Here is an 18,134-nt window from a genome sequence, read left to right on the forward strand (position 1 = left end):
CTTCAGGCTGGGAGGGAAATAAGGAATTTATTGGTGCTTGAGTAAAAGAGCTATTTCCCTGTAGCTGCGAAGGAAAGCAGCATGTCGCAGCACCAGGACCCCCGGGACCCTCCTCACCCTCACAGCTGGCTCAGCTACTGGGCACCCAGCAACGCATCTTCCTGTCCCTGCTGTTTTCCAAATTACCAACCTCACCGTAAAAAAAAAAAAAAAAAAAAAAAAAAAATCACAGAGGCTCTTTCTTTTAGTGGGCTAATTAAAACTAAAAATAAGCTGTGTAAGCTCCAGAGAACCATCCTGACTTCAGCAGGACATAAAAACCTGCACGAACAAGAGCTGCAGGCAGATGAGGCAACGTTCACCCGGCCCCGTTACTGAAGCAACGCCACGGGCAATGTCAGCTCGATCGGAGGCGAGCGCGGAGGTCACGGCACCGCGCTGGCTTTGCACAGCGTGAGAGCAGCAGGGATCTCCTCGACGCTAAAGGAAGGCAGCAAACAAGCTGCAGGATTTGGGGTGTTTTAGTTCGGTTTTGTTGTGATGCTCATTATTTATCACCGCTGATCAGATTAGGCCAGCGCAGGCTTTTGCTAGTTAGTCCCCTGGCACCCGGTGCTTGACACCGAGTAGGAACCATTGGGTACGAAGCAACCAGCTTGTTTTCAAAGGTCATTTTGAGCCAAATTCAAATGGAAGGAGGCAATTTGCACCATGAAAAGGGGACAAATGGATAATCTGAAGAGTTGCTAACAGCGAGCGAGGAATTACCTTAACAATGGCCTCAGGACTGACCCTCCCAGACCGTTTTCCATCACCTTTTTCCCTCTCTTTCCCCCCGCTCTAGCTTGCCTGTGTATGCTGCAGCCCCCCGGGATGAGGGGCTGTCCCTGGCCTGTCCGCTCACGGCCTGACACAAAGCAGCCCCTGTCTCGCCTTGAGGTTTCCCAGGCGCAACGCAAACAGGGAGGACGGGCGCTGCTGCCGCTGCTCGGCTTGAAGATTCCGATGGGAGACAGCGAGGAGGGGAACGAGCAGGGGCGATGGCCGCTCTCAGCCCTGGGGGGGGTGCAGCCCCCCGGGCCGTGCTCGCGGGTTACCCGCTGCAGAGCGGGGGGCTCTTCCAGGCTGCCACCCGAAACAGCGTTAAATAAAACCTGGGAGTGCGGGGGGGGATCAGCATCTCCATGACCCCCCCCTCCGCCAGGGTCATCACCGGCCCTGCGGCTGGGGGACCCTGCCTGGGACTCCCGGGCGGTGGGGTGAGCCTGGGGGTGGGATCCCCGGGCGGGTGGGACCCCCGGGCTGTGGAGTGGGATCCCCACATGGGGAGCCCTGGGGTTGGGTTGACCCGGGGTGGGTGGGGCCCCAATGGGGACCTCGGGGCCGGTGGGGGGGGGGCTGATGCCGCGGGGCCGAGCCGAGCCGAGCCGAGCCGAGCCGGGCGGCAGCCCCCCGCCTCCCCGGGCTGCGGCGGAGCTGCGTGCGCCGCCCCGCGCCGCGCCGAGCCGGGCGGAGCCACGCTGAGCCCCGCCGGGCCGGGCCGGGCGCGCTGCGGCGGTGCGAGCGGGCGGCGCGGCTCGGCCCCCCCCGGCCTCCCCCGGTCCCCCCCGGCGGCGAGGAGGGGGCCGCGGCCGCCCCGGCCATGCCCCCCGGAGCCTGAGGCCCGCGGCCGCGGGGCGCCCGCAGCATGCGGAGGATCCGGCGGCTGGTGCATCTGGTGCTGTTCTGCCCCTTCTCCAAGGGCCTGCAGGTACCGGGGCGAGGGGCGGGGGGGGGATGCAGCGGGCCGGGGGGGGTGGGGGGTGGTCCGGGCTGGGGAGGTGGGGGGGGGGGGGCTCGGTGATGCCCGTCTCCGCATCCCGGCACCGGCCGTGCACAAAGGGACGCTCCGCCGCGGTCCCCCCGCCAGCCGGTGCAAGGGGCTGGGGGGCCGGGAACCGGCAGCGGGGGGACCTGGAGCGGCACCGGGGGGACCTGGAGCGGCAGCGGGAGCCGCAGGGGTTGCATAACCCGCGCCGCGGTGCTGTGCTGTGCTGCGGGAGCCGCACCGGCCGTGCAGCACCGGGGCAGCCCATCCGTCAGCCCGCATCGGCGAATGAAGCAGCCGACGCAGCAGTGCAGGGCAGGGATGGCTCCTTCCCTCTCTTTTCTTTTCTGGTTTTTTTCCCCCCTTCCCATCCCTGAGCTGCCGGGCGGGCTGGGGACCCATCTCAGCGCTCCGGGGAGCGGGTGGTGACAGGGCTGGGGATGCTGGCCTGGGTGCTTTCTCTGCACCCATGGGATGAGAAACCCCGACTCTGGTGGAGGTCCTGGACCAGAGAGGTTGTCCCGCTGGAGGGGAGAAGGGAGGACATGGGAGGAGGTATCTGATGGGCAGAGGATGCTGGCAGGAGGTGGATGCAGAGCTGGGGCAAAGCCCTGGGCTCACTGGGCGCGGGAAGGGCTGCACGGCCGAGAGGAGCGTTTAGAGGGGTGGCTTTGTGGGTCCCCAGAACAGCCGAGAGCCAGATGGGTGCTGCAGCTCCACTCCCAGGGGAGATGGGCCTTTGGCTGCTGAGCCACCCCCGCAGGCTGTCTTCTTCCAAGACAAAAGGCCTGAGGAGCGGTTGCGTGGGGCCGCGGCGGTGGGCAGGGGCTGGGGACTGGGTCTGGCAGGGAGGGTGAAGCTGGGTGCAGAGTGAGGGTGGGTGGGAGCTGGGGGTAGCCCTTGCGTCAGCGTCGCCTGCGTGGATACCCCATGGGAGGGAGGGTGACGGCCACGCCAAGCCGCCCCTGGGAGCACACCAGCCCTGGCGTGGCCCCCACCACCGGGACCTGCCGTGAAACAACCCCCCTGTTCCCAGGGCGCTGCAGGGGAACCACGGGGATGGAGCAGGATTTTGTGATGCTGCATCCATTTTGCCTTTGAAGTCAGCGCCGGCCCAAAGTCAATTCCAGGTCCCCCAGAGTCGCCCTAAAACTAAACACAGCAACTCACACGAGCGAAGGGTAACACCCTTTGGGCGCAGGCTGCCAGCTGAGGTGGTGGGCAGGGAAGGCAGCAGGCAGGGAAGCACCCGTGCCTTGAGACTGAGCCCCTGGAGGAAACCTTAGCACCAGCTATGAATCCAAAATACTACCAAAGCCCAGTAGAACGTCTCGTTTTGATGCATTCCCCGCCTCCACATTTCTTGCCATCATTTAGGGGACACTGAAGCTAGCGCTCCCCATGCCGTGCTCGGGTCACAGTCCTGACCCCCCTTCTGCCCCAGGAATGTGATGGATTCTAGGTCTGAATAATCAAACCCAGACATTTTGGCCATTCCAGGGCTTTGCCACCCCAAGCCATGTCTCTACTGGGAAGTCCATGGAAAGGGCCCCTTTGCTGAGGGCAGGGGGCCTGATGGGTCGCATACCCACCACAGGGGAGTTTTCGGGGGACTGCTGTGCTGGGGAGGATCTCACGGGTCGCAGTGGTGTATGTCTGACTTCAGGGACCTGAGCTGGTTTTCAGCTCGCAGGAGCAGCCACCCATCCTTTGTCTTTGCCAAGTCCGCGCCGTGGTCAGGTTCTCTTTACCAGGTGTTAATTAGCGGTGCCGTTGCCACTGACAGTTAAACCGGGCATCGTGGCCTGCTTCGCACTTTGGCATTTCCAATTAACATGCACGATGTCGCGATCTCGAGGCAGACTTGCCTGCTTTCACCCTCGCCTGCCAATTCCTGTGAAGCCTGTTCGTCAGGGCCGGGATGAGCCGAGCCGCTGGCTGCAGCCGGCATGGCAGGAGGCTCCACCGCCTCCGGTTACTGCCGCAGGGCAGAGCCCTTACAGAGCTGGGCAAGGGGCCAGGGAGGAGGCATTTTGGAGGTGGGAGCGGTTTTGGGCTACGAGACCCAAGCGAGGATCCCTGGCAGGTTGTAGTGGTGCCGCATCCGCTCGGATCCAGCCCTATCCCAGCAGCAGGTCGTGGTCTCACCAGCTGATGTGGTTCAAGGAGAGAGGAGGGTTTGGAGGTGGCCACTCTCCAAGGGCTCTCTTGGCCTGGCAAGAAGCAGGAATTATCTATAGAAACCGGAGGGAATGGGGTGTTTGACGCAAGGATTAATTCCCTGCCCTTCGGAACCGCCGGGGATCTGCGCTGTGTTACACGGGTCAGGTAAACAACCTATATTGCGGGGAGGCCAGATGGCAGCAGCGCTGCTGTTACAGGGGAAGAAATGAAGCCAGGAAAAGAAAATCATGCTGCAAGCCTCCGAGACGTTTGCATGGAGTATTGTCCCTGCGCTTCCAGGTTCGTTACTCGCCCGCTCCCACACGGGAGCTGGCAGCAGCAGCCTCCCGTGCCCGTGGGGCTTTGCGAGGGGGGGGTTCTGCTGAGAAGGGTCCCCCCAGGCAGGAGCAGAGCCTCTCGCAGCCCTGACGGTGAACCCCGGGGTTGCAGAGGGCAGCGGGCTCTGCCCTTGCGCTTGGCAGGAGAGCGGGCACACGCGACTGCGGCTCCCGGGCACGGGGATGCCTGGCAGCCAGCTCCTCACAGCCCAGCGCTGTAATCTCCTTGCTTTTAGGGAATTTTAAGTGACCTACTTGCAGCAGGAGTTGTGTAATAGACTGGTGAATACATATAAAAAAGGCTGAAGGTTTCACCAATGCTCAGGTTGGTTTGTCTAGGGGAAGTTGTTCTTGTCCAGCCACTGCCGACCCGTGCAGAGCCCCGGCCTTCACCAGCGTTTTCTTTTCCTTCCAGAGTCGCCTCCCAGGCATCAAGGTGAAATACCTGCTGGTGGTGTGGCTGGGCATCTTCGTGGGCAGCTGGGTAGCGTACATGCATTACTCGTCCTACTCCGAGCTCTGCCGTGGCCACGTCTGCCGGATGATAATCGTGAGTGGCAGCCAGCAGCCCCCGTGGCCATGCTGGTCCCAGTTCGGGGTGAGCGGGGCTGCAGGAGCCCCATTTCCAGCCCCCCAAGCCCTGTGCGGTGTTTGCAGCCGGGCAGGCAGTGCTGGGGCAGCATCCTGCACAAGAGCTGGGCTGAGGAGCCCTCCTGGCAGTTGATTCCCCGACACCGTCCCCAGCATCACATGGAGCTCGGAGTGGGAGAGGTGACCTTCTCCTGCCAGGGTGACGGCGAACCAATTTAATGAGATGTCGGGGGGAAGCAGGGCAGGGCAGGCCAGGCAGACGTGGGCAGATTAATGTCTGTGGAGATGAACTTGCAATGTCAGAGCAGGATCTGCAGGCAGGGAGAGCATCACTCCAGCCCCCCCCGAGCTCTGCAGAGCCAGAGAAAAAAGGGGAGCAGCCAGCCCGTGGGTACCTCTCTGCAACTGCTGATGTGCCCTAAAGAAAGCACCAGCCTGCACGAAGAGCAGACCCCTCGTGGGAGCTTGGCTTGGTGCGTTTTGCCCCTCCCTGGGGTTTGCAGTGGGGTGCAGCCTGCTCCCCACGGCATCCCCAGGGCCGGCAACCAAGCGGGGCCCCCCCGGGACTGCTGTGTGTGCACCGTGGCAGGGGAGCAGGTCGCCCACCCAGCCCAGGCGAGGAGGGGGACGCCAGGCTGTGTCTGAAAACGCCTCGTTCATCAATCCTTCAGCAGAGGAGGGAGGCAGGAATTGCCATAACAACGACGATCGTTTAATTTGATTTTCTGCATGACTCTGACCACGGGGTCCTGGGCGCTAATTCCTGCTCTGAGCTCGGGGTTTAAGACACCGTGTCTGGCCATGTCCCCTGTGAGCCGGTCTGAGGGTTAATTCCCATCCAACACTGGGGGGAAAAAAAACAAGAGGGAAAAGGTGCAGTGAATTTCTGCAGCTCCTGTTTCCAGCCCTGAGGCTGTTGTGCCCTCGCTGAGAAGCTGCAGAGCTGCAGCCTCTCCTGCCCAGGGATGCCTCCAGCTCCCGACCCAGCCGCCCTGCTTGCGGATCAGAGCCACCCTCTGTCCCTGTCCCCATCACTGCCTGGACTGGGGCCAGCCCATTTCACAGCAGGGGCTGCTGCTCTGCTGAGCAGCCTGAGCCCGTGCATCCTCATCCTCGCCCAGCTCCACACTGCCCTCTCCTCCAGCCCTGGAAGCTCCCCTAACCCCCTGGACTTGCAGCAGGAGCACCCAGGAGCAAATCCCCTGCGGTCCCTGCAGCAGCACGGGGGGTCCGCACCAGCCCAAGCCCACCTTGCCCAAGGCACCGAGCCACCCCAAAGGGCCCTGCCTGCAGCCGGGAGCTCTGCCCACAGCTGCTGCCCGTTTGGCCGGGGCTCAACCCTAGGTATGCCTACACACTCTTCTCCCCATGTCTCCCCCCTTAAAGTCATTGCTCTGGGGCCAGTAGAAATATTTGGGTCTTAGTGCAGAGATTTTGGGCTGGGATTTCTTTGGAAGACAGAGAGTGGGGAGTTTGGGGGTGCGGGAAGGGGCTGGACGCTGAGCAACTGGCACTACATCTCCCTGACGAAAGTCTGAGCACAAGGCGCTCCCCTCCCTCCCAGAAACCCTGAACCGGCTGAAATGGCTGCCAAGATGCAGACGTCGTCTGAAACCACTTGCACGCCATGCTGGCACTGCTGGGGTTCCCCGCGGCAGGCGGCACCTCGTGGGCTGCCAAACCCAAGGCCAGAGTGATATTGGGATGGTGACCCCGAGCAGCCCCTCTGTGCTTGAGAACCTCAGAATCCCAGGAAAGAAAGAAATTGTCGGCAATTGCAGATACTGTTCTCGCCTCCAAGCAGCCTGCGAGGCTTTGCCTCTTTTAAGGTGTATTTTTCTCTTGTATAAGAGACTTGCGTGAACTCAGAGGAAACGGGCTCACCGGGGATGCGATGGTATTGATGATGCTTTTGTTACATGCAGTAAATTGAAAAACCAAAGTTCCAGCCCCAGCCCTGCTGCAGGAACGAGGGGTGAGGAGTTTGGGCAGAGCAGGTGACGGGAGCAGGGCTGGTGGCAGCAGGGGAGGCCGGGCGTGCTTGGGCTGCCCCAGGTCACGAGCTGTGGGACTGAGCCTGGACCTGTCGCACTTCTTCGGGCAAACGGGGAGCTGTCCCCGCTGAGCTCCTCTCTCTGCCTTCCCCTCCACAGTGTGACCAGTACAAGAAAGGAATAATTTCTGGCTCCACGTGCAAAGACCTGTGTGAGGAGCGCAGCCTCCTCTTCCAGCACTGCCTCTCCTCCTCTCCCACCCAGCAGGTAGGTCTCTGCCCCGCCAGGGAAACCACTGCACGGCAAGGGATGGGTGCAAGCATCAAACCCGGGAAATGTCCTCCTCCACCCACCCGCATGTCTGCTCCTCACCCCATCCCCGGTACCCGTCCCAAACCGAACCAGAAACCAGTTCTCTGCACTTGCTGTTGTTTTCCTCCTGTCTCCGCCGTGTCCCCTCTCCTTTGCTGTAGGTTTACAGTGGGCTCTGGAGGGAGAGGGAGGTGATCATCAAATGCGGCATCGAAGAAGCCTTGAAGGCAGACAGCCACCCAGACTCTGTGCCCAGGAGGGACGTGGTCCTCTTTGACAAACCGACACGAGGGACATCGATGGATGAGTTCAAAGAAATGCTCCTGAACTTCCTGAAGGTCAGTGTGGAGGGTCCCTCTGGGATCTTGCGGGCCTGGGATGCCACTTGCGAGTCAGAAAGACTAAACGCGTCTTTCCTTCCCCTTAAACGAGAGCTCCTCTGGCCCACGCTCTCCCATCAGCTGCTGGGCACCGGGCAGGGCTCCTTACCCTTACTGCAGAGCAAGGATTAGCCAAGAAAAACCTCCATCGTCACACAGGCATTCTTATTTGCAAGATTTTAGTAGCGGCAACCCTGGAGGCTGCTATACCGCAGCTGCAGGTGGCATCTGTGCTGGGCAGAGCTTATTCACAAGCCCACGGGTGGCCCTGGCAGTGCTGGCACCGCTGCAGCAGTTACCTCTGTGCAAGGCTTCTGCTGCAGTGGTGGGACGGCAGCTCCCTCAAAAGCTTGCTCCCCTCCCGGTCTAGAGCAGCCCCGAGGCTGGTAAAATTCAGCTGGAGCTGAATCCGTCCAACCATACACAACGGTTTGGCACCGAGTTCGCTCGAGCATGGTGGCTGTTTTCTCCTCTCCCAAGTTCAGTTCTTTGCTTCCCCAGCTCAGTTTCGCGATCCTGAGCCCGAACGCAGAGAGCTGCAAGGGTCTGATGCCACTTCTTGTTCTGTTCGCAGTCCAACCTGGGGGATCAGCCTTCTCTGGCAGCCTTGGTGAGCCGGATCATTGCCATGGCAGATGTGAACCGGGATGGGAAAGTGTCTTTAGCAGAGGCCAAATCCATCTGGGCACTACTTCAGCTCAATGAGTTTCTTCTCATGCTCTCCTTGCACGAGAAAGAGCACACTTCCAAGCTGCTGGGGCACTGCGGGGACCTCTATGTCACTGAGAAGATCCCCCACACCTCCCTCTACGGAGTGGATGTCCCCCCCTTCCTCCAGTCGCTGCTGCCTTCAGTCATCCACCAAATCATCCACCAGTGGTTTGCACCAGCATGGCCCCGGCGGGCAAAGATCGCCATCGGCCTTCTGGAATTCGTGGAGGAGATATTCCATGGGACCTATGGGAACTTCTACATCTGCGAGACCAGCTTTAAGAACGTGGGCTATAATGACAAATACGACTTCAAAATGGTCAACCTGAGGAAGGTGGCGACGGAGATGACAATCAGAGGTTTCCTCAAGGGACGTCACTGTGAGCAGAACGTGGACTGCACCTACGGCAAGGACTGTATGGCGACATGCGACAAACTCATGAAGCAGTGCAAAAGCGACATGGTGCAGCCCAACCTGGCGAAGGTCTGCGGGTTGCTGCAGGACTACTTGCTGTATGGAGCACCGCCGGAGCTGAAAGAAGAGCTGCAGAAACAGCTCCGAACTTGCATGACCCTCAGTGGCCTGGCCAGCCAGATGGAAGTGCACCACTCCCTCGTGCTGAACAACCTCAAGACCTTGCTCTGGAAGAAGATTTCCAACACCAAATATTCCTAACGGGGGAAGCACGGCCCTGGAGTTTAGAATCTGCAATCTTGGAGTAAAGTCCAAGGGCTGAAGGCCTGTTTCTCCATCGTCTCCCCCACAGGAAAAATACACCCTACACAGGGAGTTCAGCATAGCTGCAGCCCCTTCTCCTTCATGGAAAACCAAGCATCATGACTTCCACCGCCCAGCAGCATCATCGATACAGTCGGCAAGAGCATGCTGCAGAGCTGGGACACCGGGAGCCGGGCTGAACAGGCTTGGAGGAAGAAGATGACGCGGAAAGCGATAAGGAAGCGGAGCCCAGCTGGACGCATCTAACTGTTTCTTGATTAACAGGAAAGCAGTGCAGAGAGATGAGAATGAATCATTCATGCTGTACTTGTCACATCTTCTTTTGATGAACGTCTCTGATGTAAATAAATAGCTTTTACGTGAATCACACCAGTACATCAATAGCGAAACAGCAGCCTTTTAAGTACCAGCTTGCTTGTGATCTAAAAAGGAGAAAAAGGTAGATTTCCCTATTCAAAAGTCTCTCCTTAAGTGTCTGAGTCATCCGCCATCAGATCCAGCTGTAACTTAGGAAGCAGATAAGCTGTCTTTTCCACAGCAGAGAATCCTGGCAATTCTTTCATTCCTTTTTTAAGTGCCTGACCCCAGACAGCGACGCGATGGCTTGCGTGAGGCTCCCACCCGGCTGCTCCTGCCTGCAGTCTGAAATTGGCAGCCCAGGCCGTTCCCTCTCGCGTGTCGGCTTTGGAAGCATCTAAGGCCAAGAACAGCTTAAAGGAAAAGGGCTACAACATGAACAATCCTGACCGGTTACCGTATGTGCTCCGTGTGTTACTTCCCACAGTACTCAGTGCAGGGATAAGCCAACCTCTCGGTTTAATTCTCCTAAAACTAAGCTGGGCTTGCGCTGCAGAAGTTAAAGATTAATACCAGAATAATCCCATGCTTCTCCCTTTATTAAAATGAATTTCCAGGCAAGCTTTCCCCGGGTTTCAAGACATTTCCCCAGGTTTCAGGTTATTTGTTTGGCTGTGTAAATACTACCAGGTCTCCAAGTACAGTCTGTTTCCTTTAAGTGCTCAATTATAGCAACCTTTTAAAACTACGGGTAGAGAGGAAGAGTTTATGTAAACTACCCCGAGCGTGCTCTGGTCCCAGTGCCATCCTATTCCTGCTGATGGACCATATGCCAGTGCTCTTGCCAACAATTGCTTAGTGAAGTGGAGCGTATATCTGAAGTACAATCACCAAGAAAAAAATACGTCTGACAGTATATATAGCCTGCGAAGGCAATCGGTAGTGTCATGGCTGCAAATTTATGAGCCCTTTGGAGGAGAGATATCAGTATTTCCTTCTATTAGTTCTATAGGATCATCATTACCTCTCACTATTATTTATGGAGGAAACGTTTCAGCGTCAACAGTGCTCTAAATCTAGCACGGAGCCAGCATAGCTCGCTTCCTGCAGAGGAGCTGGCTTCCCAACATCATTCATCTGCGGTAAGCGCGCATTTGTGAGGTTTCTGCGTCTGAGGGGTGGCAAGTTCCTCAGCCCGTTGGAGTCACCCTCAGTTCAGTACAAACACTGCAAAGATGGTGGAGGCCCCACCTCCGGGCACCGCACCGGCGCAGGTTCACCTCCAAGGGAGCCTTTGGAGGGCGAAGGCAAGGACTGGAATTCGGTAATGAGGCTCCATGCAGCCACCCCAGCTCCTTGTCTATTGTCCTGCATTCCCATGGCAACCAGCTCCACTGACAAATTAATTTTCTTCTGCTATTAGAAAAAGGAACCTCACAACCATGCCAAATCCTCTCCTCAGATTTTCAGCAAAGCCATTTTTCACCCTCCCCTCTGTGTTTGAAATCTGCTAGTAAATTTTGTCCAGATAAGCAGCACTCCCACTACACTTAATCCCAACTGCCCCCTTCCCCAAAAGCAGTATCAGGTAAAGCAGCAGGTAAGCACCTCGAGAAGTGGAGGAAAACAACCACGTTCCTTGCTTATCCACATAATCTTAAGTATCAGAATCTCTTTTAAGCATTTATGATGAAAGATGAAGCTCAAGGAGAAAGACAGCCCCTGTACGTTAAAGAACTAGCCGAGACAGCTTTATTCACATAAAGACACTTCTGACAAGAACTGCCACGTTACCGTGTTACTAGTCTGCACACCCCAGTAACAGCAGTGGACGCTCTCGCATACCCCAAGAGCACTGAGGTTTGGTCGTCACTAATAAAAAGCACAAGTGTTTTCAGACACATGCTTACGGTTTATGAGCTACACTACAATATGGGAGAAAAATGACTAACGGCAAAGCTATTTTATGCTCATAATGTCTTCTCCAGATTTCCCACATTAGCTGGAAAAAGAGGAAGAGCCAGAACACTGCAAGACTGACAATCTGATCTCACCAGATGCTGCTGCTTTAGCAGCATAGTAGATTTGTGCTACAAGGGGATGGAGGTAAGCAGCAAGACTTCTACCTTCCATTGCTGAAAGTAAAAAACCATCCCAGTTCTCGTATCCATAAATAAAAGTCTTAAATCCTAGAATGGTTAAAAATTAATGTTAATTGAGGTGCTACAAATAACACAAGCATAATCATTTCAGACTTACTGTAGGTGGCATCTTTATTTAGGTTTTATTTTTTTAAAATCCTTCTTAACCATGTAGCAAAAACATGGATTGAAACAGCAGTGCTTTAGAATATGGCTGTGAAAACAGCGTATGAGCCGAGACGACCGGGAGAAGGGCAAAATTACAACTCTCACAGCTATTCAACAGGAGTACAGCAAAAGCAGAAAGGACACTTGGAGCAGAACTATAATTTTTTTTTTAAACTGACATTTGTGTACACAGGTTGCAGCAAACATTCAGAACCACAAGCAGCATCACGTGCACTTTTACTGGCTGTAGTTTGCTTGAACCCACATATGAGAAAAGATGAACTTATAGGAATCTTCAAACACAGACACCGCTAACCATTTCTTTCGCTGTAGCCAGGTTTGCTAGAGATTCTAAAACTCAAGGCATGACCTGCAAAGAAAAGAAGGCCCAAGATGTTAGACAACTTCAAATACAGCCAGCACAAGTTAGCAATAAATGCCAATACTAAGAAGGTAATCAATCCATATCATCCAGACTCCTGCTGTCCACTGTGGCACAGTATCCGAGCTAAGGCGCTGCAGCTAGTCGGGACCGAGAATTGCTTTTAATTGCAAAGGCAACATTTTCAGCTAATTGATGGATTACATCACGTTTGTCTTGGGACTGTCCGAAGATTTTTTCACATCCCAGAGGAAATAAAAAAGCTTCATAAAATGAAACCAAATTTTAGGGAAGTCATTAGCTGGGCTCGGTTATCATGATTCACAGGGAACTTCAGAAAGCAATTTACTTCAGTCCAGAACCACAGGAACACCTTAACTCGCCCTGGCTGTATTCACTGCAGTCAGTGGAAGCTGAGTGCCTGCAAACTTGGGTGGATCAGGACCTAAAGCAGTGACAGAAGGCAGATGGCACTAATAAATTAGACTAATTTAGGAGAGGTTCTTTGCCACTAGATCAGAAAGGTTTTGAAAAAATCTTCCACCTAGGCACAGTGCACTCTGGCGAGTCTGGGAAAGGGATAATTTAACAGCATGATAGCTGGAGCCTGCTCTTTGTTACTCTTTCATTCTTAGGCTCCCTAAAAATCAAAGGTGAATTTGACAACCTAAATAGCTTGCCTCTGCATTGATTAACAGTGCAGAGAAAGAAAAGCTGGGCTTATTCCAGCGTTCAAGCCACGACATAAACCAGTCGTAAATGGTGAAGGGCTAAGTTAACGTGCAGAAAGATTCTTAACTTCTCTCAAAACCACTTTAATACAAAACATTCATCTTTTCCACAGCTGAAAGCCAGGCAATTCTTTCAGTAAAGCAATATTCATAGCCTGGGATTGCTGCTCAGTCTTGGGAAGATGGTTAGCAACAAATGCTATCACAAAAATTTTACTAGCTATCCTGTGTGTCACACAGTAAAGTTCTAAAGAGAGACTCATTAGGCACTCACTACCCCTACAGGATCCTTGACTTGAGTAAAGCCTGATGAAAAAACTCAAATATGTATTTCAGGGTTAAAAGAAGTCAGGAAATTTAAATGGAAGAGTCACATCTTAAGGCATGCCTCTTTGCATAACCATATCCCCAGCAACCTTATTAGCATTCTTTTCCAAAGCCACTGCTGGTAGGCAATGACTTTTCCCAATTAAATGGCTCATTTTGCAGCCAGCAGCTACCCGCTTGGTTAATGGCACCTTTGGCCCTCATAATGCCCATTTAATGAGGACATTTTCCACCATTTAGCACTGCCAGATTTTGTCAAGCTATTAGTCACTGCAAAGCCTCTCAGAGTTTCACACAATACTATCGACGTGTAGCCACAGCTTCTCTCACCGCTTGTTTTAATAACACCAGCATGGCAGAGGCTCATGTGCACGTCACCCAAGAAAGGACAGTGACACACGGAGCTATTAGGATATATGGATACCTGTGCTCCCTACCAGCTCACTGCCTTGGAGGTCACATTCCTTTGCCATCATGCTAGCACATAAATGCAACAGAAACTGACTAAAAAGTCACATTGTGCTTAATTATATTTTTGCTTTTTGTCTGCTGTGTTACCAGCTAGAACACAATGCTCAAGGAAGCTGGATCTTGTCTTGGGAAACGGGGCAAAGCATTCCACTGTGGCACTTACTGGAAGTTAGTTTAGAAGGGCTTTGAAAAGACTTCAGGTTTTAGCATTAATTTTTTTTGCTTGGATTACTGAAATCAATCTTTTTATTTCTTCATTCATTATGCCTAAGACACAATCTCATTACCTTGCACATCTGTGACAGAAACACTTTTTTCAGTAGCGTTTTGTGTCAGACTGCAGTAGTACCAGAGCCTGTTTTGCTAATCCCAGGCACTCTAATATAAGTAAAAGTGTAAGCTCTCAATAAAAGTGTCGTGTTCTGACTGACAGCTGCCCTTAAAAGGATGCACTTTGGGGGCTGAGAAAGGCAGTCTGAGGAAGTGAAATAAAAAAGTTCATCAGAAGATTGTTTAAGATTGCTTACAACCATTACTGCACTAGCAGAATAGAGAAACCTGAAAGTGCTCCACCTAAAGTAGAGGTTTGTCAGGAAAAAAGATTAAAAAACACTGAATCTTAAGTTCTTTCTGCAAGTAGGCACTAGTAGCATTTAAATTTTTTTTTTAATTTGTCTACGTCCCATGAAAAGTCAGAAGGACAAGATGTACCAACCCAAGGACTTCCTACCACTGACTGTTTTGGTAACACACCGAGATTTAGTATGTTTCTAAGAAATTACCTAATACCTACCTTCAACATTTGAAGCAAGTTCCAAAACTCAGTCCTGTTCTCAAAAGTAACTGTAAGAAGGAAAAAGATCTTCAGTTTGGGTTTTTTTTGGGGGAGGAGTGTTGGGTTGGGGATTTTTTGTTTGCTTGTTTTATCCTGCCTCCCCCACCCCAGCAAGTATGATTATAAAGCTGCATTTCAGAAGACTGCTGATTGCACCTTCTGGTCAAACTTCCTCAGCACCCTTGGAAGTCAAGATGTTGTTGGCTGAGTGTTTTATTAATGTTGGGAACAGGGTGCAATTTTCGCCATGTGCTAAATCCACACCCACCTGTTTCTAGAGCATGCCAATGCTTTGAAAACAACAAACTTAAGTGCCCGTTTCACCCATCTCCTCCACTCCCACGTGCAATTCTTGCTATCTACATAATGCTAAACCCTGCAAAACTCAAGAGGTACCCCTTCACAGACAGAAGAGGCAGTGAGCAAGGATGTCTTGCAGGCCACAAAGAACTGTTGAAAGCAAAAACAGAACTCAAGGATAGAGCTGTCACTTCTATTTGTCCTTGGGAAAGAAAAAAAAAAAAAGGAAGGACCTTCCCCTGATGCAGTTAAAACTTGGCATCATTTTAACTGCTTTTCAAAGGAATTTTGCTCCATCTTCCGCTGGTTCTCTGGTGAAAGAGGTACACGTGGAAACAATGTCAAGCTACTGATCTCTGAGCAGCTGCAAGTTTCAGGCACAGGAAGCCCCTTCATCTCTGCCCCCTAATGACATTAACGTGTCAGGAGAGCAAATCTCCAAGGACTCAGGACTATTAGAATAAAGAATACTGGAGTTTGCCATTCCTCCACAACAATAAAAGATGTGATATACAAGAAACCTGAATTAGCTTTTAACATAGTTAGCGTGTTAGTAAAACACAAATTTCACTTCTAAAACACAGAACGTGATGGCAGAAAATCGGTTGTATCTCTTACTTGTCACATAAACAAGGCATTCATTAAGAGAATGACTATCTGGCCCACTGAAGGACAGGGCTAGCTTCTGTACCCTGTCCCTCTGCAGCTGTCCATCCTTCACAACTTAAGATTAACATTAAAGGAAAGAGAAAGGGAAAGCAAGAAACCATTGTCAGGTTGCTCGTCATTCCTGAGTGCTCACAGGTCTCAGAGCACTAGCAAAGACATAGCCTTTTCCTCTCTGCCACCTAATGACACAAACATGGCACTACAGCCACATCTGCAACACGAGCTGGGGCATGGAGCTATTCAACAGGGGACCTTGTCCACTACTGCTCACCTCAGGTCTTTGAGAAGGCCTCCTGGGTCTGCCACATCACACAGCTTTCTCTGAAAAAGAACTGGAAAGTACATACGGCATTTATTTTATATATTTAGACATGCTTCAAAGCCTGGTTATCTGGTTACTGTTTCAATGACGACAGAAATTTGAAAGGCTCAGTAAGAGAAGGAAGCTAAAGAAATAAATGCATAGTGCAGGCATATTTTTTTCTTTCAGATAGGAGTAGGGTTGGGGCTGCCAGCATGCGACTCCCAGGACGTGCTCCCAGTGATGTCACCAACTTGCCATGTGGCTTTAGACAGATCACTTCAACTCATTCTTCTGCAATACAAGTCTACGTACCAACAGGATCCTACCGTTTTCAAGGCTAAATCATCAGAAAGCCGTGCACAGCCTTTCTGCTGCACATTCGCTACAGGTCAAACAGAATGCCTTTCTATTCTATTACATACAGATCTCACGTTTAAGGCAATTAAAAAAATAGGAAAGGCTTAGTTTCCCAAGAGCCTCCTGTTAACCAGCTTCTTTATAATGTCAGGCTATCAATCACTCTGAGTGCTCACGGGTTTCAGAACAAACGAGCGTAGAACATAGCCTGTCTCTCTCTGCCACCTAATGACACAAAGATGCCACAGCAGCCACCTTTGCAACGCCTGTGGCAGGTTGGAAAAAAGCCCACAAAGACTGAGAAAGGTGTTACAGGTATTTGTAAGAACAAGATTATATCACCTACTCAGAAAGTAGTATTACAAAGGTATTTGGTGCACGTGTAGATACTAAATGCAACACACCACTCCCAAGTGGTGTTACAAGAGTTAACAAGATGGCTGACACTTACTTGGACAGCCGTTGTGTTAAGCACCACTTACCCTTGATTCTTCAAGACGTGCAATCTTTTTCACTTCACCCTTTGTCTTCTGCCAGGCTGAAGACCCACAAATTAAAAGAAAGGGAGAATAATGTAGTTAATAACAAAACAAGTGTTTTGCTGATTGCATAACAACCTTCTTTGTGAACTGCAACACTTAACAGAAAACCAGAAGATTAAAACATACTACTGCTACTACTAATAATAGTAAAAAAAATTGTTTGCTGAATAGATTCACTTTAGTTACTCAAATCTTTAAAAACATTTCCCTCAAAACCTGAAAAGGTGGCAGCCCTCGATTTTCTCTCCTCCTTCAATGGAACCACAGCCGCATTTATCTTAATCCTAGTACCTTCCTATACATCAGTTTATAATATATCCGATCTACACTGAACACAGCAGTGCCTGAAGCAAACAGAGCACCGGACGGGGCCCAAGGGGACCTGCGGGTCCCTTCCTGGCTGTGTCCGGCCATGTGGCTGAGCGGGGCACATTTTGTCCCTCTGAGGCCCAGAAACCTGGGGAGGGGGAGCAGGCAAGACTGGGGACTAAAGCCTGATCTTCCTAGGGGTCACCCAGACCAGTAAGACCAGCACCTCACACGCAGGCAGCCCACCCAGCTGGACACAGGAACCACCCGTACCTCCAGTCACACCTTGCTCCTCCGCCTCCCCCCCCGCACAGGGGGGTCTGCCGGTCCGCAGCCATGTCCTCACACCGTAGCCATCCCTTCTTCAGCCACGGGGAAGGAGAGGAGAAGCGGAATCGGCCGCCGCCGCCCAGCAGCCGCCGTCAGGGCCCGCCCTGAAGAAGCTTCGCCGCAACATGGCGCGGGAAGGGGCACCTGGGGAGAGCAGCCGGCGGTCAGTGCGGCACGGGCCCTGCCCCGGGGCACAGCAGGCCCCTCCTCGGCCGGCACCGGCTTCCCGCGCCAGAGACCCCCCCCCCGTCAGCACACGCCTCCCCGCCTGAGAGGGCGAAGGCAGCCCTCCCCACTCCCCCGGACGGATGCGGCCTCGCCCGCCTGGAGGAACGGTGCCCCCCGTCCCGGCCAACACGGACCTCCCCTGCCCGAGGGGACGAGAGATTTTCCCTTCACCCCGCCGGGACGGAGAGGGACCGAGGGAGAGAGCGGGACCGAGGGAGAGGCCGGCCCCGCTCCCCGCAGAGGGACCCGCCCGCCGCCACTCACCCGGCCGAAAGGGCGGCAAACTCCCCCCCTTCCGCTTATATAGGGCGGGCGGACGGAAGCGCCGCGGGGACAATCCGCGCAGCGCGTTCGCTCCCGCCGGCTCCCCCTGCTGGGCGGAGGATGCCGAGCAGGGAGCGGCCGGGGCCAGGGCCGCGGACACGGGGACAGGGAAGGGGACCCCCGGCCCACACCTCTTCCCCACGCTGGGCCTGACCCCCAACGCTGCAGGGCTGCCCTAAGCACTTCCACAGAGACCCAAGGCATGTTAGGAGCTGGATTTCCCTTGTCTCGGCTGCACCCTGGAGCCCCCCACTCCCCGTGGCGTGGCAGAGGTTGGACACGGGGACAAAGCGGGGACCCTGCAACCCTGTGATGCACCGGCCAGGCTCCCACCCCTCCTGCTCCCAGCCTGCAATGTCCCGCGGGTCCCCACGCTGGGAACAC

At 53.7% G+C, this 18,134-nt stretch overlaps 1 protein-coding gene, 1 long non-coding RNA gene and 2 other non-coding genes across 5 annotated transcripts; 1 reads left to right on the top strand and 3 right to left on the bottom strand.

The window, feature by feature from the left end:
• The first annotated feature begins 1,587 nt into the window (after positions 1-1,587).
• DIPK1B (divergent protein kinase domain 1B) lies at positions 1,588-11,601 on the top strand. 2 transcript variants are annotated; one of them, XM_072883068.1, is made up of 5 exons: positions 1,588-1,750; positions 4,724-4,858; positions 7,053-7,160; positions 7,367-7,543; positions 8,160-11,601. In XM_072883068.1, the coding sequence occupies exons 1-5, from the start codon at positions 1,688-1,690 to the stop codon at positions 8,970-8,972; spliced, it is 1,296 nt and encodes a 431-aa protein (XP_072739169.1). In that variant the 5' UTR covers positions 1,588-1,687; the 3' UTR covers positions 8,973-11,601. The 2 variants fall into 2 exon arrangements, with proteins under 2 accessions (XP_072739169.1, XP_072739170.1); XM_072883069.1 differs by lacking the exon at positions 4,724-4,858.
• Positions 11,572-17,409, bottom strand: LOC140661227 (uncharacterized). Its single transcript, XR_012045674.1, has 5 exons — positions 17,142-17,409; positions 16,500-16,555; positions 15,628-15,688; positions 14,346-14,395; positions 11,572-12,011 (listed from the first exon to the last, which is right to left on the bottom strand). It is a non-coding gene; the product is annotated as an uncharacterized lncRNA (long non-coding RNA).
• On the bottom strand, positions 15,456-15,589 carry LOC140661433 (small nucleolar RNA SNORA17). The gene has a single exon (XR_012045746.1). It is a non-coding gene; the product is annotated as a small nucleolar RNA SNORA17 (small nucleolar RNA).
• Positions 16,161-16,293, bottom strand: LOC140661432 (small nucleolar RNA SNORA17). Its single transcript, XR_012045745.1, has one exon. It is a non-coding gene; the product is annotated as a small nucleolar RNA SNORA17 (small nucleolar RNA).
• Positions 17,410-18,134: the final 725 nt, after the last annotated feature.

Source organism: Ciconia boyciana, chromosome 18 (genome assembly GCF_034638445.1).
Source record: "Ciconia boyciana chromosome 18, ASM3463844v1, whole genome shotgun sequence".
NCBI lineage: Eukaryota > Metazoa > Chordata > Aves > Ciconiiformes > Ciconiidae > Ciconia > Ciconia boyciana.